The 23,484-nt window shown below is 38.5% G+C and overlaps 1 protein-coding gene and 1 non-coding gene across 7 annotated transcripts in view; both read left to right on the top strand.

The window, feature by feature from the left end:
- The window catches only part of Ltbp1 (latent transforming growth factor beta binding protein 1), a 405,267-nt gene that overhangs the window by 267,941 nt on the left and 113,842 nt on the right, over positions 1 to 23,484 (top strand). For 5 of the 6 annotated variants that reach the window (XM_063230019.1, XM_063230015.1, XM_063230027.1 and 2 more), the window contains 3 exons: positions 13,568 to 13,690; positions 20,079 to 20,246; positions 22,973 to 23,200. In XM_063230019.1, the coding sequence (XP_063086089.1) occupies positions 13,568 to 13,690; positions 20,079 to 20,246; positions 22,973 to 23,200 (519 nt within the window). The remainder of the gene's footprint in view (positions 1 to 13,567; positions 13,691 to 20,078; positions 20,247 to 22,972; positions 23,201 to 23,484) is intronic. The other variant, XM_063230022.1, reaches the window with a different exon arrangement.
- On the top strand, positions 403 to 507 carry LOC111757763 (U6 spliceosomal RNA). The gene has a single exon (XR_002792053.1). It is a non-coding gene; the product is annotated as a U6 spliceosomal RNA (small nuclear RNA).

Here is a 23,484-nt window from a genome sequence, read left to right as displayed (position 1 = left end):
CTTTTGGTTATATGGAGCTTGTGTACACTATTGCTTGCACTTCAGTCACCAAAAAACTAATGAATGTGGACTGCAATATGGTGAGCAGGTGGAGGAGGGCTGACCTTTGGGTGCTTTGAGAAAACTGGGTGAATGAAGGATAGAAAGTGTAGATCCTCAGAGTTGCTGCAGCTGGAGAAAAGAATGTGGCCTATAGCATAGCCCTGGGTTAGAACAGACAGGATGGGGCGGTTGAAAATTTGAAGACACTCTTCTAATTAAATGCACAATTGCATGAATTGTTTATAATTAATTATGGATTCTGTGATACGTGCCGAGAGAAAAATTAAAAAATTTATGATCATTTTAACACCGTGTTAAAAAAAAAAAAACAACGCATGTTTGTTCCGGACTAGTAAGGCAGTGCTCACAGCACCAGCACACATACTGAGGTTGGAACGATGCAGAAAAAGTAGCATGGCTCTGGGTAAGGATGACATGCAAACTTGTGAAGTGTCCCATATTTTTTAAACATCTCATTGTTCCCTAGAAATATATATACTTCAGTATCAATTAAAAAGTAAAAATCACAAAAAGAACAGTAAGGTAAACTGCATTCAAGAGACTCTTGCAATAAGTAGATGGAACACAGCTGTAATGAAAATGTATAGTCAACAGGTAAGGATTTGGGTGTCACGGGATAGAATAAGAGGTGGCGTAAGGGATAAGAGAGGCCAGGGGGGCCTCCAAGTGTTATTGTTGAAGACAGATGAGGTGGCCGGGCATCACCTGGGAGATGGTGGACAGTGAGAGTGGAGAGTGGAGAGTTCTGGCTAAATCGACTCAGCAGGATTCTTGCTGGAATTGGGCAATGCAGAAATAAACACAGAAACCCGAAGGCAGGACCCAAAGTTGAGAACAGAATAAACAGCCTGCTCGGAGTTTGGTCAGGGAAAGAGGCTTTGTCAGTGGAACAGTCCAAAGACCATTATGACAGCTTCCTGCATATTTGAAAGAAAATGGATTTCTGACTTAGCCTAGAGTCATCGTTTTGTAATAATTTTCAGGCTTCTAGTTAATGGAAATACAGAAGGCCTTGTTCCCCATACAGTTGGTAGTTCAGTGTACGTATGCATTGTTTACAGATTTTGGCAGTCAGCCTTGTTTCTTTTATCTGCTTGCTTTCTGCATTCCTGTCTTTTTTTGAAGAGGGTTTCCAGATAAAGCAGAGACTGTTCAGTTGAATCTCAGTTTCAGATAAACAGCAAATTGTTTGGGAAATACATTAAAAAGTATTTGTTTATCAGAAATTCAAGTTTAACTAGGCATTCTGTATTTTCACTTGGTAAAGTTTTGTTTTGAGATTGTATCTCTCAACAGTGCTTTTTTGAAATGAGGGTTCCTGGGGAGCACACATTTTATATGTCTGGCAGCAGCTTTATTTTCATTCTTACTATAACTAGACTAGTCCTGCACATTTCTGGGTTAACACTGGTTTTCCAAAAGCACTTGGACTGTACTGTACAGTGCCTTCTTACTTCTGTTTGCTGCCTCTTTCTCTGTAGGTAATCTCTGTCTTTTGAAAGCTTCTCCTAATTCTTTGTGTTCTATAGTTTTATTGTGCTATTTCTGCATTAGGACTTACCTTTATTTTACTCAGAGGAAGGTGGTAGAAATCCACAAATCATGTCTTTCCTCAACCTTGGAAAATGTTCACCAAATACCCTCCACCATGCTTTTCTGTGGAATATGTTATTAGACAAATTCATAGCCTGTTTTTCGTGTCTCTAAAAATCTCTTTGGGCTTTTATTTGCCGGTTGTTTTTGCTGTACTTTAAGTGTAGATCTCAATTCCATTTTTATAATTCCTGCTTTACTGTTGCCCTCAGAGGGTTTCCTCTCTATTCTTTTTAACTTTAAGGTTTAACTACCCACTTTTATTTCAGATTTTTAAGTATTCATTCATTTTTCATAGTTACCTGTTCTTGTTTGAAATTTTTAGGTGTTCATTTAACTTTTAAAGCATGCTAGAAATCTTAATTTTTGTTAGACTATTTCATAAAATTATTCTTATCTGAAGGATAATTTTGTTCAGATCATTGATGTTGATTGCTTCTTCAGCGAACAAGAATTACAGTTGTACTGTCTCATGTTGTTTTTTGTGCTGGAGATTGAACTCAGGGACTTACACAGGCCAGGCACACACCTGTGATCGAGTTATACTCCAAGCCGTGCAAGCATTAAAACTCCTGTTAGCTCTTGACCCATGGGGCTTTTTATTCTTGCATTGCTATTTCCATAAGACTAACGATAACTTTCCCTTTGTAAATGTCAGTAAATTTACTCTTTGCCCATTATTACCGATATGCATTTTTAAAAAAAAAAAAAAACAAAACCTTACATATATGGTACTTGCATATTTTGCCTACTTTAACTGCAGGCTTATTTAGGGGAGTCCTTGTTTTGGATGCTTTGGACACAACCTTGTGAATTAAGTAGTTCATTTGTTCTCTCACTTTCTCTTTCTTTCTTGTTCTTAAACTGACAATGAAACTGAGTAGCAAGGCTCAAAGATATGAAGCAATGCAGGATCTAAACAGTAGCCCTTAGGGTAACACTAGGCACTGTATGAAACTTTCACTATCTATGTTTAACTCTTGGTTATCTTACTTTAGTAATATGCTTTAAAAGTGAACTCCAAATTTCATTGTTTATAGCAAATTTGCTAATTTTAAATATCTACTTTGTAGTTAAAATGATTTTCCTCTTTCGTTATTAACGTCACTATCATGATTATTCCCTCAGTTTTATCCCAAAGTCATTAACAAGTAGAATATTTATGGTCTTGGATCAGTTCTGTCTTTTGTGACATCTCAAATCAAGTATTTGTTCTTTTATGTCTGGCTTCTTTCACTCAATAGTATGTGGCTAATACAATTTCTTTTGTTTTTCTATACTGGGAAGTGGACCCAGGGCCTTTGCATTGAGTTACATTTGCAGTTTGTTTTATTTATTTATTTATTTTTTGACTCAGAATCTTTGTAAATCACTAGTACCCTAGGCTGGGCTCGCACTTGCAATCCTTTGGCCTTAGACTCCCAGAGTGGTGAGATTATAAGTGTGTTGGCAGTCCATTTTTAATGCTCAGAATTCCAGAAATGATAATATCCATTGAATTTTTAAAATTTAATTTTATTTTGAGACAGGGTCTCATTCTGTAGTCCAGGATGTCCTCAAACTCATGGCAATCCTCCTGCCTCAGCCTCTCAAATGCTGGGATTACAGACCTGTGCCACCACACCTGGCTTTTCATTGATCTTTTTTAAATGCTTTTTCCCTTCCTTCATCATTTTCTTCTCTGACCTGTCTTTATATAGCTTTATTCTGTGTTTAGATCTTTTTCTCTAAAAGTTCCTTTCAGTTGCGTTATCAACAGGGAATTCTTTTATTTACTTCTAGAAAGAATAATATCTACAAGAGTAATATGAATATAAAGATGAAATTTAGAATCAGTTGTTCTCGCTGTATATTTGGGAAATAGTAGTAAAGAATCAATAGATACAACTAAGACTAGAGCCACCCACACTTGATAATTCAGTTCTTCAAAACATGTAAGAACATTCAGTGTTCTTTTTGTCTGGCCTACCACAGATTCATCATCATCTCCTGCTGTGTTGAGTGAGTTAATTCAAGAAACCATGAAATATTTATTGTGTTTCATCATACTTTATAGTAATCAGTGGGCCACAGGAAATTGATAGGTATTTTCCTAATTTGAAAGTACTGTTTTCTGTCTTTGGCATTCTTTTAGAATTACCACTGCAGTTTCTAGTTTAAATCACACAGATTTTTTTGATGTGAATTTAAAAATTTTGGTCTGAACCTGAGCATCATTTTTCAGATTTACAAATCAATTGGAGTCCATCCCTGTGCATTTTAGAATTGTGTTTCGTGTATCCTCTTATTATGCTCATATCACTGGGATTGGATTCAAAAGGAAATGTCTGTTTATTTTATTCACATTTTTTCAGGAAAGACAGTGGTGAAGTGAGCTATTAGCACGTTGTATTTTCCAATACCTCATTGACCTTAATCTCTGGGGCTGTGAAATCAATCGGAAGATGCCTGTTTGTATCTGAGTGATGAGGAGAGTCCATGATGAATTCATGTCACTGTGAATGTTTCACAGAGAAGTTAATGTGGTGTCTATAGAATGTAAGTTAGAAGCCCAAGACAAATGGAGTAAATGTGTGTTATTAGCGGCATCTTCCATGTGTGCCACATATGTATCAAGAAATAAATACAAGCTGTTCTCTGGTCTCTGATAGTACTTTTATCATGTTACCCTGAAGACAGGAATTGGAAGGAAAGCAAGTTGCTTCCACCGTGGTTTGACTCCTTTCAGTGAGTCTGGTGATTGAGTTCCTCCTAGGGTAGATTATCACTGTAGAGTGGTGGGGCGGTTATAGGTTGGGGGCTAGGCTTTGGCAGCAGTGAAGCCTACATGGAAGCAAACATAACCACATCATTGTAACCCATACAATAGTTTTTGGGGCCAACCGCAGGCAGCAGGATTTCACAAAGCATACTCCACAGACCACCAGTTCAGAGGGATGTTAATAGATTGTGTGTGAAAAAGGGCTCCACAGCCAAACATGTAGAAAACACCAAGTTAAACAGAAAAGCAGGAGCGCTTGCCAAAGGACCTTTGGGGTCTTTAATGTGCTATGTGCTGTATATAGAATATGCAATTTCCCCAAACATGTTTGGCCAGAAAGCCTCTCCTTTTGCAGAGGCCTCCCAAATCTTTGTATTTTGTAACCTCGGGTAAAGTTGCTCTAGAATATTAATCTTCAAGCTTTATTTTTCTCATTTGTTTAATGAAATATTTTAGAGAAACTCACGCATGTTAAGACTAACATGTGTATTTCAAAAGTAAGCCAAATGATAAAAGATTCATTTTGGCATATTTATGTTAGATACTGTGCGAAGGATTTTCTGCAGAACCTTGGAGCTGCAGAGTTGCTCCACTGAGTTCATGAACGCTGCCTGCCATCTCATTTAATGGGCAAAGTCGGGCCTCCCTGTGGAACAGACCAGACATCACTTTTTCTGTGGCTCTTCTTTGGGATGAGCATATATATGAATTGCTCATGTCCTTGGTACTTGTGACAATTCTGCATTGCAGGATACTGTACCTGGAAAGTCTAGAAGAGTCTGAGAATGGCTAAAAGGTTGCAAGAAGAAGCTGATGAGGAAAGGGGGCAATAGAAAAAAAAGATTGGCAGATGTGTCCTTGAGAGCTTCAAACAGAAACATTTGAAGGCTGAAGATGCAGAGGCTGATTCTTTGAAAAACGTTTGCACCTGTGTGTACCTGATGAACTATCTTCATGTGCCTTCAGTGATCCATGTGCCCAGAGTAAGCCTGCTTCTTTGGAAATTATGTCCTCTTAAAGAGCAGTCTTCTCTACCTAAAGTAAACAGTCCTTTGTAAATAGCCAATAGTGTGGCTGGGAAAAGTATTTATTTTAGAGTCATTTTTTGGTGTTTTTAAAATTTTTTCTGCTTTTGAGAGGCAGTCATATTGCTGATGGAATTCTAGACTAAACTTTCTACCTATCAGCAAAAACTGAAGATACACAGCTGCATCTTCTTAAAGCCTCAAGATTTTATACAGAATAAAGATCTTCATGTACTGTTCTCTTTGTACCTAATTCCTGTTACTAAACATGCCTCATTTCCTGTATAAACTGGAGTCACTGAAAAGGCAGTACAGTATTATTCATTTTGTTAAACATATTTTCCTCTGTTAGAATAGATGCATTGCACATAAGGGCACTTATACTATTCACAATATATCATGCATTGAATGTCATACTTTTTTCTTGGCATTTTCTACTCTGGTAACTAGCAGTTTGTTTTGAAGTCAAAGAATAATTAAGCTACAAGTCAGCTTGGGAATAATCTGCATCAGCTCTTCCATATTACTGGAGAAGAACCGAGATCAAGAGAAATTAAGTGAAATGCCTTACTAGCAAGATTTAATATTTATTTAGACCAAAAGTTACCTCTTATGGGGATATATCTCCAGTTATTTTGCCCACTTTCTTAGTCCTTTTTAAAAATATAATATTGAACAATATTATCTCTATGAAATGGTAATTGATTTTGTGCATTGAGAATTATTATGAAGTTCCACTGAGATAAGGGATTCTGTACAAGTAAATATAGAGGTGGAGGAAGAAGAGCTTCATCTCATTGTGCTGGATTATTGAATTATTCCCCAGAATATTCCTCTCTTTAGGATGTGTTTTGATAGGTTGTTTAAAGAGGGTCTTAGTTGCTTTTCTCTCATTGCTGAGACAAAATACTCAACACACAAAATTAAGGAAGGGAAGGTTTATTTAGCATACAGTTTATGGAAGTTTCAATTCATAATTAGCTGACTGCAAAGCAGGGTGGCATGACACAGGGGCAACACTTCAAGGTGGCAGAAGACAGCAAAAGCAACAAAAATCTAAAGGGGAGCAGAGCAAGCCTCTTTTCCTCTCTTACATTATAAGCAGGCTATGTTTTCCCCCAGCGTGGGTGTAGCACTTGCACCCTCTCCCTCCTCTTGCATAGCATGAGAATGTTTACAGAATGAAGGCTCTGGCCCCCTGCTGAGTTGCTTAAACTTCTAAACTTCTCAAGTTGACACAATGTGTCAACCATTACAATCCACCCCTTGTCAACTTAACCAGACACATTTCTTTAATAGGTTTCCAGATATAAAGACATGCTTATTCTTATTATTCCACAACTTGAAACATTACAACACAGGTTTAACAATCCTTAAGAACCAGTATTAAGTCTATCAACATTATATTACATTAGAACCCTAACATTTCACCCTGGTCTGCAAAGACTCATACACATCCCTTTATATAAAAACCACTCAGTCCATTTGTAAATGTTGCCAAACTCCTAACAGTTTCAGCATTGCTGAAAAGTGCAAGTCCCAAGTTTCCTCTGAGATGTAAGTTAAACTCTTAGCTGTACCCCTGTACAAATGAAAAGTTAGTTAAACACTCCCAACATTCAGTGGCACAAGATAAACATTTTCATTCTGAAATTTACAAATGGGAATACAATGAATCATAATAAAAGCAAGTCCAAAATCCAGCAGGGCATTAAGTCCTATAGTTTCATGTGTAGCATCTAAGGCAATTTGTGAAAAAATGTGAGCCCCAAACGCCTTGGAGGACTCCACCCCTGTTATGGTTTAGGTCAGATCCCCTGTCCCCCATCTTGTGCAGTCATGGACATGGCTGAGTCTAGCATTTGTGGTTGGTAATATAAGTGCTACACCAGCCCAGGGGTGGAGCCAGCATACAGTGTAACAGCAAGAAGAAGGTGCGTCGTCTTTTTCTTTTGTCCAATTCAGGCTTTGCTACAGGGGTGGTCATGAACCGCTGCCCCTCAGCTATGTCATTTTGCCTTGGAGCCAAACTGAGTATGGACTGAAACCTCTAACCTGTAAGAAATAAACCTTCTCTGCCCTAACTTTGGGCATCAGATATTTTTTCTCAACACCTACAGAAAAAAGTAATTAAAACAACCCCTACTATATTTCTGATGGTAGTTCCTGTGGCTTCTTTCTTGGGCTGGTTTTGCACCCACCTTGCCGATTTCCTCAGATGATCCATGTTCCTGGCTTTTCCAAACTTCTGGGGTCTCCATTACACCTTTGGCTTCATCCTCACAGATTCACATACTGCCTTTTCAGGGGCATGCTGGCTGGCCTCCAAGGCTTTCTGATATTGGGGTAGAAGCTTTCTTAACACCATAACTATTGCATTCCACATCCACCAAAACCCAACACCATGTGGTTGATGCCCAGGTCTGCTACCGGCTGGAGCAGTAACCAGGCTTTCTTCTGTCTTGTTTGTATCGGTTGAGTGCCTGGATTGCTGAGTACTTGAAATCCACTTCTGAAGAACAAAGTTTCTGTGTTGTTGCATGTCCATTCTGGGACACGATGCAGCTGTTGTAATTCTGGAACACGGTGTTCTGCAGCTTTCTCCTCAAAGCAAAGTCTTTCACCTTTGCAGTTTTGAGACTTTCGGCTTCTTGTGATGCCCCCAGGCCATTTTTTTTATATTCTCCTGGTTCTTCTTAGCAGTCAAGATCTTCTCATCTCTATCTTTGTAGTCCATAACTTTACTGGAGGGTTTTTTTTTCCTGGCCAAACTTAAAACATTTTAAATCATCCTGCTAGGCCCCTTGCTCTTGATTCTCAACATAGATTGGCTAAAAGCCCCCAACAATAACTATACCACTCCCTCAACATTAAACTGCCTTAACATTTCTTCTGCTAGATTTATTAGTCTATTGCCTTTTATCTCAGTCTCAAGCAAATTCTCTAGACACAGCAAAATGCAGACAAACTTTCTGCCAAGCCATAACACACATTGTCTGGATTCCAACAGCCGTTGCTTTCCTTCTTCCCAGAAGAAATTTCCTGGGCCTAGTCTTTGTTGGCAGGATTTCTATCTGGTCTTCTGAGTTCTGACCCGAGTCTCCTATACAGTATAGTCTAAGGCATCCTAACTTTGCTCTTTCACCTGGGCAGCTCCAAACCTTTCCAAACTCTTCCCACAAACTATTCCTAACGGTTTTGAACCACATAATCAGGTATAGTCTTAGCAACAACCCCACTCCTGGTACCAAATTCTGTGTTGGTTACTTTTCTCTCATTGCTGTGACAAAATACCCAACACCCAAAGTTAAAGTGAGAAAGGTTTATTTAGTTCACAATTTGTGGAGGTTTCAGTTCATAATTAGTTGGTTTCAAAGCAGGATGGCAATACTTCAAGGTGGCAGAAGACAGCAAAAGCAACAAGAGCAAAAGAGGGATCAGGGAAAACCTCTTTTCCTCTCAAATTTTATGTAAGCTACTCCCCCAGGGTGGATGTAGCCCTCACATCATTTTCTTGCCCTCCTCTTGCACAGGATGAGAAAGTTTACAAAGTGAGGACACTGACCCTGCTGAGTTTCTTAGTTTAACTTGTAAACTTCTTAAGTTGATACAGTGCATCAAGCATTACAAAGAGTTGCTTATTTTACATATTTTTGACTCTTCTGCCTGGTTGCTTCCTTGTGCTGATTCACTGGCTTGCTCTCTGTAGTACTAAGGATTAAAGCCAGGGTCTTTGCACTAAGCTATGTCCCTAGACCCTTTTTATTTTTATTTTAAGAGAGGATTTCAATAAATTGTCCATCCTGAAATTATATAGATGTCCACTGTTCTGTATTATGCTACAAAGTGGTTAATAGAAAATTATCTTAGTTCTGTTTTATTAGGTAGAACCATATTATCTGGCCAGTATTTGACCATATAGACTTATAAGGAGAACAGTTTTGCATTCTTAAAATATAACATGAGGCATTTGCTAAGCTATAGAGAAATACCTGTGACTGTGTTCAGTAAGTGGAGAAGGATGTGAATGTCCCTAATAGTTGCTATAGTGCTGCCAGCTTAGCCTGGTATAGAAAAGCACCTGGGTCAGGATGACCCTTTCTCCTTGTTTCTGCTTCTGTAAATCTGTAGATGGCCCTGTAAGAGATCCTAGAAGGAAAGCAGGAGGGTGGCTGGCTCCAGGAGGGTGAGCACCTTCAGCCCCCCCCCCTTTTTTTTTACCCTCAGAAGCAGTGCTGGGAGCTGGGTCATCCCAGCACCAACTTCCCAGAGAAACCCAGGAGGCTCCAGAGAAAGAACAATGAATAATTCATTTGTTTGACCACTTATTTTTTAAAACTAAGTACTGAAGTACTTTTCGTCAGAATACGTTAAGTAACATTGGTTGACCCCATTAAATATGAGACTCCTGAAATTCTTATTGTGTTTGGCAAATGTAAGTTACTTACAAAATTATAAATAACCAACTTAGAAAAATTTCTTTTTCTTTTTGTGGTGCTGAGAGAAATTTCTTTTAAATAAGAGGAAATAGCCTGGGGAATTGAAATCTAAAAGGAATTGTAGCTCGTAATTTGTTCATCATGTTTCATGCAATTGTTAAAGTTTGGACATGTATGTATCTTATTTTTTATTTTCATTTAACACAAAGGATATAGACCCACAGCCTTTCAAAAACAAAGCAGGGTGTGCAATAATGTAGTGGCAGAAAATAAAAACAAACAAAAACACTTTTGTAATTTTTATGTGTACAAATTTGTCTGTACATGAAGACAATAGGATGTTTTCAAATTTTAATTTATGAGTTGTTGGAAACATGATTTGCCAACAGAAATAATACAGACTGGTAATACTTTAAAAAAATTTTTTTAAACAATTCTCATTGTATTGTAGGACCTCAGAATTTCCATCAGGAGTTTCTTGCAGCAGCTGTGTAGGTGTCCTGGCCCCCGGATAAGTCTGTGGGTCATTTTTGGGTGTGGCAAATCCTGTCGGGATCCCTGTCTAATGTGTTAGTATTAGATTTTGCTGATCATATACTACACAACCTGGACCCAGCAACTTGGTGGGCCCAGCAGCTGTTTGGCTTCTAGTTTATCCTGAGGCGAAGGCAGTCTCCCAGAGTGCAGGGAAGCATGCAACTGTAGGAGACACAGACACTAAATCACAGTTTCTTGTCTGCGTTTCCATTTCAATCCTGTATTAGCAGAGAGACGGCCTTGCTTCAGAATGGATCCTTTTGCACTTACAAGCTCATACTTTAATCACATCTGTATGAGTCTCTCAGTGTGACTTTATTGATGTATTGGACTGAACAGAACTTTGTCAAGGACTCCCACACTGTCAGAATGTTTAGCACTCCTGGTGTCCTTCTGCCGTGTGTATCCCAGTCCTGTGACAACCCCAAAATCCCCCTAGACAAGAATACCCCACTGTCTTTGTCAGAGTCATAGACTGATCTTTGGTAAATGCTTAATTCTTGTTTAATGATCCTGTGGCACCATGGTCAAAACTTTGAGCAGTATTGAGGGATGGCAAAGCAGAAGCCTTGCAGGAGGGCACAATGCAGTGGTTCTGTGTAAATCACTTATGAACTAGAGGCAAATCCTCCATGTTTAGCTGGTTCCAGCTTCAAGGCTGGATTGGTACTGTCATAGAAACCCGTTAACAAGGGGAAACTCTGGGTCCCGACAAGTAATCATGGAATGTGTGATGGCATAACCAGTGGACATGGAACAGTCCATTCAGGAGAAGAAGGAGCCTAATAATCATACCCTTGTGGGATGGCGGGGAAGTAGAAGAATAGAGATTTTGTCCAGTCTTTTGACCACAGCTGGCTGGTTACCCAGACTTGAGGTTTTGCTTGGGATATGTGATAGGGGGCTTCGCTGATACTATGTGAACTCCATCTGGACCTGGCACTTTTCCTTCTTGGTGATTTCTTAGAAGCATGAGTTATGGAGTAATATTTTCAGTTACATGCTGTGCATAAATGTGCATTACAGCATAACACACAGTCTGATAAAGAGTGAGATGATCAGGTGCTAGACCAGGTGGCTGTACCAGGTATAATCTAGCTATCTCAGTTTCTAGCTGCATCCAAGTTGGAGCAGCATAAAATGTGTGCAACAAATATGTATTAACTTACCATTCAGATGTCATAGAAGATGTATTTTATCACTAAGCCTAAAAACTGCATGGTTTGGATAAAACATACATACAAATAGCTATGACTTCTTAGAACCTAAATCATGTTTAATTAATGCTAATGTTTACTTAAATAATGGTTTATTGCTCTTTATGTGATGATTCTGCCAACAATATTTTGCAATTATTAGTCCAATTTTAGTTTAGATGTTTCATAAAAGTTTGTAGAAAAATTAATGGTGAAAGGACATATGTATTATTTGAAATAAAAAGTGCTAACAGCCAAAGTCTGTTGAATATTAAGCGTCGAAGGCCATACTGGATAAAACATAAATGGCTACTTATTTTTCCTTTTATCACATTCTTTTTCAATTTTAATTCATTACCTTTACAAGTGACTGGGTAAACTTTCTTTTAAAAATTATTATACTTTACTTTTCTTTCCTGTCTCAAATTATTTTAATTTTCCCTGGGTCTCATGTGCAGAGGATTTTAAGTCTATTTCCAGTTACGATTTCCCATTTCGCTTTATTCTGTTGCTGTCGCTGGATGTTTCTGCTTGGATATCCCAGCGTGGCCTTGAACTATAAATCTGAACTCTTCATCTTCCGCCATTCTTTCCTTCCACAAAACCAGCAGTGTGTTTTCCCTCTGCAGATTAGAAGCCTCCCAGGCATCTCCGACTCCTTTTCTTTACTTATGAGTGTTGGGTTGAAAGTAGAGCATGGTGCATTGTCCATCGTTCTTTGGGGAAAAATTAAAAACAAAGGAGAAGAAACATGGTTTGCCAACAGAAATAATACAGACTGGTAATATTTAAAAAAATTTTTTTTTAACAATTCCCATCGTATTGTAGGACCTCAGAATTTCCATCAGGACTTTCTTGCAGCAGCTGTTTAGGTGTCCTGGCCCCCGGACAGGTCTGTGGGTCATTCACTCCTTATCTTCCTGGTTGTTGTCATTGTTACCAACCTGCTTCGTCACTAGCTTCCTTCTTGCACTACTTCTTCAGTGATGAAATTTGAAATCTCTTCTCACCAAGCCCTGTGCTACCCCGGTGAATTTTCCTAGAGTCTGTTTTTTGTTTGCATCTTTCTCATGCTTGGAAACCTTTGGTATAGTTGCCTGTTGTTTATAAAATTGAATCCAGCCTCGCCTGGCATTTATTAGCTCTGTTTCCAACTATTTACCTCCTTGAAATTTTTTTTCCCAAGCCAGTGGTTTGACTCCCCACTTCCTGAGCCCCTTCCTCAGGCTCGTCTCTGTGCTACCTATACAAATATTCTTCCTGTCCCTCACCTACCCGTCCATCCCACCCTCACCATGCACCCCCAGTCTTTAGCACCTGGTGAGTGTCTTTGCTTCCTGAGTGTTGCCTCTGCTTCCTTTAGAGGCCCTTAGCATCCATTAGGCAGCTTCGTAATTGAACATCTTTAAGTTGTGACAGTTCTAATTGTAGTAGCTTGTACTGCTTCTTACTTCTCTAGATTTTCATATATTTGCACACGGCTAAGCTCTCAGTGGCTCCTGCATGAGAACCTTTGCCTTCCCTGTGTGCTCCATAATACCTAACATACATTGAAACTAACATGTAGGTTCTGGGAATGCTGGAAGTGTTTGTCAGTTTTCACTATTAAATCCTTAGTACGTAAAAGAGAATTGGGGATACAGTGGATGCATAGGAAGTATTTGTTGTATAAATAGCAGATGTTCTGTAAATATTCATAGATCTGATTCTAGGTAATTTGAGTGTGCTGTACCTCCTCTTGTTTTACTATGAGAGCAACACGTTCTGGGAAGTGTGCAGCCCAGTGATAAGAACAGGTACTTCATGTATGCAGACCCTGTGGTTCAGTCCCTAACACCCTAGCATAATAGTGAACAATTATTATAATGAAAAAGAAAATGACTGCAATTTACAGCCAACATCTGTCCATTAGGACTTGAGTCTTCCTTTCACAAGACTTTTGTTTTCCTGCAGATATTAATGAATGCCAGCTACAAGGTGTATGCCCTAATGGTGAGTGTTTGAATACCATGGGCAGCTATAGATGTACCTGCAAAATAGGATTCGGGCCGGACCCTACCTTTTCAAGTTGTGTTCGTAAGTATGATCACTTTTCGTTTCTATTTTTACATCAGTTGTCTTTGATGTTTACCCAAAAGAAGGGAAATACTCAGTGGGCCAACTGCGTATTATAAATATTCATGAAAACTGCATTAATTAAAATGGTAAGAGGGCAGAAAATCATGCAGTAAAATAAACCTATATTATGGAAACTTTTGCAAAGTGCATTTTAAGAAAAATGTAATAGCCCAACTCAGAATGGTAAATAAACACATTGAGGAAATAGACTTTGGTGAAAAAAAAAGTTAATTGAATGAGCATATCAACCATTTGTGGTACTTGAGAGATACAAATAGATTTTTCCCTCATAAATTGTTAAGTCTTCTTTAGAATGAATTCAACTTTGTATCAGCTCTTGCCTTTATTTCAAATCCTCAATCACTGGAATCTGATTTTATGAGGATTCCCCCTACTTTGTCAGAAAACTATAAAGATAGTTACCAAGGCTGTGAATTTCAGATTTTCATGTTTATTCTGATTTCACATCTTCTCTCCCATTGCCCTCCAAAACCACCCAGATGCCTCCAAAGTTGTATTGTTCTTATTTTACAGCATCTCTGGGATTTTCTTTTTCCCCACAGTAATAGTAAAAATCCCCCTTCCATATATTTTAATACAGTTTCACCAAAGAGGCAAACTAATGGAAAATTAATCCAGTGTAGTCACTTATAGATCATCCATCCAATTAGAGATGAATACATTTTAGTTAAAATGTCCTCCAATGCAGAATTTATAACTATTGATTATTACAAAAGTAGGTAAAAACTGCAGATTTCTAAAAGATACATACTGTTGAGGTTCAGAAACTTTAAGAGCAGGATAGGATTAATTTTAAAAATGATTTATGTTATTTTGATTTTGCTAAGTTATTTTTATTTATTTAATTTGGCTTTGGTTTATGCTTACCGGGATCCTTCTTGTCCCTAGTTTTTAAATTACTGCTTCATATCAGGATACCATTATTCATTTTTAGTTAAGATTATTTGTCTGTATTCTGTCCCCTAAGTTGTGATGTGTAGAGATGAAATAAAGACAAATGTAATAAAATAATAATGGCAATCTCATTTATTGCTTTTTAGATGGGCTTGTTGAGTCTTTTGAAATACGTTTACTAATCACTACTATTTTCCTTTAAAAACTGTCAAATGCAGATTAGGAAATTTTGCACGTAAGTCCTTTTTCCATGTTGTTTTGCAGACATATCTGATCATGAAGCAGGTGGAGACCTAATTATTTGGCTTTTTCAAAGGGGAGGTGGTAAAATTAAACTGTAAAATTGTTTGTAGACAGTATACATTTGAAAAATGATGTTGGAATTTGGAAAATCCAGGCCAAAAATCACATTGTTGATAATATCCAGATAATGTAGGGATAATTTCTGGGTGATTTAAGTTATGTAAGTTTTTAAGTAGTTTTCTCATTTAAGCATAAAAAGATTGTGAAGAATTTGGATATAAATTTATTAGTGTTTTGTTTTCCTCTTAAGTAATTTATCTTATAGTCTGGTTATAATTCTTATATTGAATGTTGCAGATTAGGTAAACTTGGAGAACTTTTATGAAACTTTCACTAGATTTCATGTCTAGAGTTAAGGGCAGACATCCAGGTTTTAACGAGATTACAGAAACCTGCCAGTGAGAATTTTGAAACACTTGCACATTTCCTTAGCATTTATTTTTCCCTGTCATTGCCCAAATAATCCAGAACTTATTAAACAATCATCCTTTCTTATTTGAAAAATAAATAATTCAATTTTATGGTTCAGCTACAACAGTTGAAATGATAAGTATTAAGAGACATTTGTTGTTAGTTAAATGTTCCAGTGCAGAGTTAGGAGTTACAACCTGGATCCTTGAGCTGTATTGAGCCAATAGCTACATTTCTCTCTCTTCTGAATTTACTACATATAATATCACAGCGATATGTAGGGCTCCATTAGGATTTGTGATTTGGATCAATCCAAGCTTTTTTCTTGGTGGACTTTATGAAGAAATTGATAGGGAACTCTGAAGACAGTTGGGAAGAATTTGGGAATAAGGTTATGTTTACAGAGTAAGGGAAGAAACATTGGAAAGATGGTGGAGTGTTTCACAGTCGTGGAGAAGTAGCAGATTGGGCACACACACACACACATACACATACACACACACACACACACACACACACACACCCAGAACAGAACTGTTGCTTGTGGTTTGTACTGCTTGTTCTTGAGAGGTATAAAACTAGTCAGACGCAGAACCTGCAAACAGACTGTGGAGACAGACAGCAGTTGCTCAGGCAGTGTGAAATTAGGGCAGATCCAGGTCATGAAGGTGTGGCTGCCTCCGTGACCTCCCAGAGACGCACTTGACAGCTGTTGAGGAGCCACAGGAAACTCTGCAAGTTCTTGAATGCACTGAGCTGAACAACCTCAAAAATCCCTGGCTGCAGCCAAACGCCACCACTGTCTCTGTCGCTATCTTTCCTTGTCCTCTCTGCCCTTGACTTCATCAAGCTTAAAAGAGGAAAGAAGAAGGATGCTGACCTCTGCTGCCTGTGCTGTGTGTTCTGTGGTTTAGGATGCTGAAGTAGCCCTCACCAAACCAGCCTCTGCCTGTCTCATGGGGAAAGATGAAAATTTTAGGCCTTATCAGAGCAATCCAAGAAAAATAGAGTAACCTCAAACTCATCAGAAAAGCATCACATGCTCCCCATACCTGCGTCCTAACACTCATTCCTATAGAAATGTTAAGCTCGAAAGGGATGAAATTGATACAGAATGTGGAATTTCATTTAAGAAATGAATGAAGATATTAGAGGGCTGAGTGGGAGTATTGAAAACCTAGGAGGCATAGCTGGGCCCTTGCTGGTTTTTGAAGTCTTCTCTAGTTTTCAGATTCTTAAAGTACCAGATTTATATCTTCTTAGTGATATTTATCGTTCACATTTTAGTTCTTCAGAGTAGCAAGGCTTTGAAAGTAAAATGGAAATTTATTGAACAGCCCTCTAATTAGGGCTATCATTAAGTACAAGTTTCTTCCCATTTTGGGGGGTGATGGGGCTGGGATTAAAGTTCTAGTCTCATGCATGTTAGGCATGTTCTTTGCTACTGAACTACAACCTCAGGTATAAGTACAGCTTTCTTAATACACCACTAAAGAACCCAAATAAAGAGCTACATAGCATTTTACCTTTTTGCTTTGTTTTGTAATTGAGTTGTGGCTGACAGTAGAGATATGGTTAGAGTCAGTAGTTTGCTTGGGTATGGAGATATGTGTTCCATATGTATTTACTACCCTTTTGAAGATTTATCTCTAGCAGAGAGCAAAATATTATTTTCCTGACAGGTGTGGCAATTCCAGTAGGTTTTGTGCATTCAAATGCTTTCCCCTTGAGATAGAACATGAACTTTTTACCCTAATTTTAGAAACATATCCTGCAAAAATATAGCCTTGCAAAACCCTGTTTTAGTGCACACATCATGAGAATCTACACACACCCCTTTGTTACTGCTCCAGGCCTGTACCACCCAGAACCATTTCCACCTATTCTTCAGAAATCTTTTGGCAATTCTGATTAAAACACACACACACTCTCACACACACACACACACACACACACACACACACACAGTATAAAAGCCACTGACTCAGGGAGATATGTAACTGTGTATACTGTATTTGACATAATATAGTAGACTAATGAATTATCCTTTATAACCAGCTTTTCCAAACTAAAAAGTTAAAAGGTTAAAAACATCCACAGCAAACACCAATTTTGTAGGTTCTGGGTTGCATATTGTCCTTGGGTGTATGTGTCATGTTGTCTAAAATGTGACAATGTTTCACATGTTTTTAAAAAATGGATTGACATTGCAGGTCATTTGAAACAAAAGATGATCAAAACTAATTTAGGTATTACCCTGTTAAAGCCTAAGCACCATAGAAAGCCTTTTCATCTATGTAGTTGTAGATTTAAAAAAAAAATGTGAGTCTTTGGAACCTTAGATATATATGTAAGCCAGACCTTTTTAAGAGTTTCCTTCTTTCCCATATACATATTTGAAGGCATAGTTTTAGTATTAGCTACTTTTTCTTACGTGCATTTGGAGTAGGTCAGAATGTTTAATTAGAACATGAACCAACACTGCCTGACTCATCAACAATTAACTTATTGATGACTCTACAGGCAAGTGACTCTTTTTTTTTCTTTTTCCTTTTTATTTACTCTCGTAAAGAACTGAACTGGAACTGCTCTAAAAACTATCATGGGAAAAAAGTAACACTTTCCTAGAATACTGAGACATTACATAGAATATTTGGTTAGGAAGTAATGGGAAGGGAAAACCCTATAAATCCAATATGTGTTAGGGTAAGATGTTTAGAAAGAATTAGCTCACTTGACCTATACCTTTATACTGAAATTTTACACTTTTCTTTATGCAGTGTTTGAGATTTTGATAACCAGAGATTTGCTTTAATTAATGATGTCTTACAGTTAGCACACATACATAACTGTCAAAGTAGTATAACTCATTTAAATTTTGGGCTTAATTTAGAGCAAACCTGGCATTTCACACCAAAACTGAGTACTTCGGTAGGGGGTTAGGGTAAGTGTAACAGGCTTGGTCCCTAAGACAGTACCAGTACCCTACAAATACAGGCAAGGTTGGTATCAGCAAGTGACTATAGAAAATTAAATGGGAGGAAGTTCATATCTGTTTGTCTCTGGGGGGTATTTGAGAAAACTGCTCTGAAAACTCTTGTCCTTGGAACATACAGCTAACACTAATATGATTAATTTTATAAGGCCCATCATATGTAAATAGGCTCTATGAGATGACCTGACATTGTTTCTATGGATGTAAATATTGTAAGGTCCATACAGTCAAGTTGAGGAAAACTTTGGAATAAAATCTTTTGTGAGCTATCCCATAACTCTGTGTGTGTGTGTGAGTGTGTGTGTGTGTGTGTGAATATATTCATTCTAAAGATTATATAATTTACAGACACATGCAGACACCCACATCCACCCCACACACACTGAATGATGTTCAGTCATTCAGGGATTTACTATCTTTCAGGATAATAACCATGATCTCAAGCCTTCCTTTTTTTGGGAGAGAGGACAGTATCTGTGCCCTTTGCTTTTTCATAGCTTAAAAGTAAAAATAAAGAAGGTAAGCTTCCCTTGGCTGTATTTCTAGCAAGCAGTAGATCTATAATTTGAAGCGAAAATCTTTTGCTTTTTCTTGTGTACTGTAGTACCTTAATTGAACCAGGTTATTTCTTACAACACCTAGCTAAGACCTCAATCCTATTGGAAGAATAAAAATTAGATCTAAGCATGAAGGGATGGAAGATTAGCTGATTGGGGAGCACCAGATTCTAGAGCAGCTGGCTAAGGGAAAGACACATTGGAAAGCCTCATTTGGACTGTGACAGGACAGAGGAAAGCTTCTCGGGGTGGAGAATGGACGGAGGGGACACCACACTTGGTCAGGTTCAGCAGTTTTGAGTTGTCTGTACTGGTCCTCACCTTGTGGAACATACTCCATTCACATGTACCTTAGAATAGAAATAATAGAATAGAAATTTAAGAATAAAGGCACGGTTCTTTCCTTACTTACCCTCGTGTTTGCCCTGGGGGCCTGGTAAACAGTTGGACCATTCAACTGGTGAATTTATATCTACTAAATATAGAGTGGACAATCAGGAGTAGGACATAGGAACTCTGTGACAGCAGCCCAGTGTGCTTTCAGTGTTTCCAAGGAGTTGATCATAGTATTTGCTCCTCCTTTGCTATCTTGTCTGGCTAGACTGGGGCTTTGTGTGGCACTAAAGATCAGAAGCCACTTCCTGCCTCCTGCTCGTGTTCCCTGGCCTAAGGAGAGCCATGACAGGGGCCTGCCAACCCTGTCTTAATGCTTCCGAGTAGGCAGGGAAGCTGTTGATTTGCAGAATGAGCTGTGCTCCTGATTTTCTGGGTGCATGGTCAGTTATCAAGCTCTGTCCTAGAACTGCCTCTCACTCCCTATGGGAATCTCACAGTGGTGATGTTGACTGTAGAAGATTAGATTACTTTGGCCAGGTGGGATTCAGTTGAAATTGTTTATTTTGCTTGTGCATACATTTGTAATTTAATGCTTGCCCAAAAGGGGACACAGGTCCCATAAGGAATGGGGACAGTCACTAATCGTGACACTCACTTAAAACTCACTTGATAAATGGACTCATAATTAAGAAAGGTGATGCCCTAACTTTCGATGGAATTTTTGTGAGTGTGGTTGCTCATATACCTTAAGATTCATTTTACTATGTCTTGAAATGCTGATCTGGTTTTTGTTTCCTGCGTGACGCCAGGCTTTTTCTCTCTGCTGCAGCGGACCCTCCTGTGATTGCAGAAGAGAAAGGGCCCTGTTACCGGCTTGTCAGTTCCAGCAGGCAGTGTCTGCACCCTCTGTCTGTGCACCTCACCAAGCAGCTCTGCTGTTGTAGTGTGGGCAAGGCCTGGGGTCCACACTGTGAGAAATGTCCTCTCCCAGGCACAGGTAAGGCACGCCCAGGTGTGCACCCACGAACATTCCTAGCCGCACAAGTAGGCAGGATGCCTTTGGCAGCTTGGGTCATTTTTGATCCTCAGTTTAGTTTTTAACAGTTCTGTGTTTATATCACTTTTGTAGAAATCATAGACATACAAAGTTAAATCAGTGGAAAAAATTATATGCAAAGAAATTTCTCACTATTTTCTGGGTAATGTTAGACTTCTGTTTGTGTATTAAGAAAAGCCATTATATTTTACTCCCACTTACCAACACTCTTAAATCTAATATTTAAGTATAGAGACCAGAAAGTTTTTTAGGTCTGTGTATTCTCCTGATTTGCCACTCACCATTTCTCATTAACTAGACCCTCCATGGGGTGATTGGCTCACTCAGTGATTGAACATTGAACTTAATTTCTTTAATTGGAAATGGAGAGAATTATATTCATGGTTGAACTGTGCAATGATGCTTAATAACTCCAGAGCAGATCCTGCCAAAACTCCTATGAATTTTCAGGGAGCTAAGTATTAAGAAGTTGATTCTTCTTTATTTTTGAATTTGGTACAGAATTGCTTAATGCCTTGCAAGATTAAATTTATCTTAAGTATCTTACTTCCCACCAAGAAATCACAGACTTCTGAAGCAGGATCCCATAGAGTTAAACAGTAGAAAAGAAAACATAACTTGTAAACACCGGACATACAATCAAGGATGGAGTGGTCTCTATTTCACTGGGTGGGGTTGGTGTAAAGCAGCCTACTAAATTACTTATATGATAAGTTAGTTATGTAAGTTAGCACAGCTACCAGGAGGAAGAGTGCATTAAATCTCTCAGGGCCATGTGTGTCTTTAAGATGAGACTTATATCCCTGACAAGTTTTAGATACATATTTATCACCTTTTTTGGTGGTTAGAATAAGGAATATAAACTAAGGCAAAAAATACTACAAAGGACAGTTAACTGACAGTGTAGACGACACCTTCAACAAGTCTACTGTCTTCCTGTTTTCATTCAACACATGCATTGTTTTAAAATAACACGCAAAAAAGTTTTATAATGTAGCCGGCAGTTTAGGTCAGCAGCATAAGTGCCTGCCTGGCAAACGCAAAGTCGTGAGTTCAAGCCCCAGTACCCCACACAAAAAAAGTTTTATAATGTCTAGACACAATTCTTTCTAAGTTCAGTTTTGATAGCTTTAAATCCTTACATGAAACATAAATAAAGATGGTGAATGCAACTCTGGGAAACCCCTCCATAGTGTAAAAACTAAAGTTGAAAATAACAAAGGTAAATTTTTCCACTTAACTGATTTTTGGACGCGTGGTGGTTTTTAAAAACATATTTAATTCATCAATACTTGAAAATTTGACAGAAAAACATGTTTTCTTCTGAAAACCATTTTCAAGTAAGAATTCTGTTTTCTAGTTAAACATAAGCATGAGGCTCCACCTTTTAGTGTATGATCCTTAGAAAAACTGTATTTTATTGTGCTTTAAAGGCATGTTTTAGTTTCCTTTTATTGAGAACTAATTTTAGGTCCAGACCAGTCGATAGAAGAACTGTTGTTCAGTAGAAGTGAGAAATGACTTATTTTACTTTCAATTTTAGAAGTAGAAATGTAAAAAGTGGCCATAAGCCCCTCAGTGTCTGCATTTGGTAATTTTTCTCCAACACCAACAGCAAAGGGATTAGGTGGATTTTTCCTCCTCAGGCCACACACGGCTGCCAGCCTTGTCTTTCCCCTTTACTTATTCGAGGGGATTATGCAGTGGAGGTTAGCAAATCACACATGCCAAGCTGACTCTTAAAAGCACACAGACACATCGTGGTTCCAGAGCCGCAGACTGCCTCCTAGTTCTCTGTGTAATTAAGTCAGCTGCTCCTGGCTAGGCGTTCACCCAGTCGTAAGGCCTTTGCTTGAAAACAGCAGCCTAGTTTGCATTGTCTTTCTCTCTCGGTTTCTATTTGTCATCTTTACATCTGTAGCATGTGTCACTTCATGGGGTCTCTTCTCACTGTCCTGAGAAGCTGTCTTCTGGGCTGCTCCCCACTTCAGTGGTAACCAGCACCCAGCCAGCAAAGCCACTCCATTCTGGCTGAGCCCTGTGGGTTCCTCGCCAGGGGACCAATCCTGAGCCTTTCACACCTCATTTTCCTGCCTTCTTTTTCTTTGCCTTCTTGTTCATGATCTAACTTAATGAGATGTCACTGAGTTCTTGAATAATAACTAATAAGATTATACCAAAGTGAGAGAAAAGAAAGACTAAAGCTTGCTGATACTACACATATGTATGAGTTATACAGTATATAATGTCTTTTATATGTAAATGTCTCCTAATGTACATATATTTTATATGTGATATCTAATATTACATATATAATGTGATACAAATAGTATCTCCTAATTGGTTGCTGATTATATTTGTATAATACATGCTAAATATGTAAAGTGGTAAATATATAAAAAATATATGTATATATCCTGATTGGATAGTTTAAGGAGCTAACAGGTTGATACATGTTTATTTAAAAAAAAGTGTGAAGTTTTTCTTGTAAATATGCAATTTTGTCAGAAATTTAAGCAATGTGCATACATTTTGCATCTGTTTTTGAAGTTTTTGAATGTACCTGTATTACTGATTTATTAAGAGATATTCATCATGATATTTTCCTCTGTATAAGTTTGCACTGTTAGATTTTTAAAAGGAATATTTTCCCATCCCAAATCTAGCTGCTTTTAAGGAAATCTGTCCTGGTGGAATGGGTTATACGGTTTCTGGCGTTCATAGACGCAGGCCAATCCATCACCATGTAGGTAAAGGACCTGTATTTGTCAAGCCAAAGAACACTCAACCTGTTGCTAAAAGTACTCATCCTCCACCTCTCCCAGCCAAGGAAGAGCCAGTGGAGGCCCTGACCTTCTCCCAGGAACACGGGCCAGGAGCGGCGGAGTCAGAAGGTGAGAGTGGAGGTCAGGTGTGCGCTCTAGCCACGTGTCTGTATATATTACTTGGGTTTCCAGGTTTATACCTGTCTAGAACTAGAATGCTTAGCTTCAGCACTATTGACATTTTAAGATGGACACTTCATCGACAGGTGGCGAGGCCACCTGTATTGTAGGGCTGTTGAGTGGCCTCTGGGGCCTTTGATGTCCAGATGCTAATCCATCCCCTTCCCCCACCCCATGGTGGTTACAACCCAAAAAGGTATCTGATCATTGCACATGTTCACAGTTGAGGGATG

Source organism: Cavia porcellus, unplaced genomic scaffold (genome assembly GCF_034190915.1).
Source record: "Cavia porcellus strain 051 isolate PalLab524CR breed Dunkin Hartley unplaced genomic scaffold, mCavPor4.1 scaffold_1, whole genome shotgun sequence".
NCBI classification, from domain to species: domain Eukaryota; kingdom Metazoa; phylum Chordata; class Mammalia; order Rodentia; family Caviidae; genus Cavia; species Cavia porcellus.
This window is presented reverse-complemented; position numbering and strand designations above follow the sequence as displayed.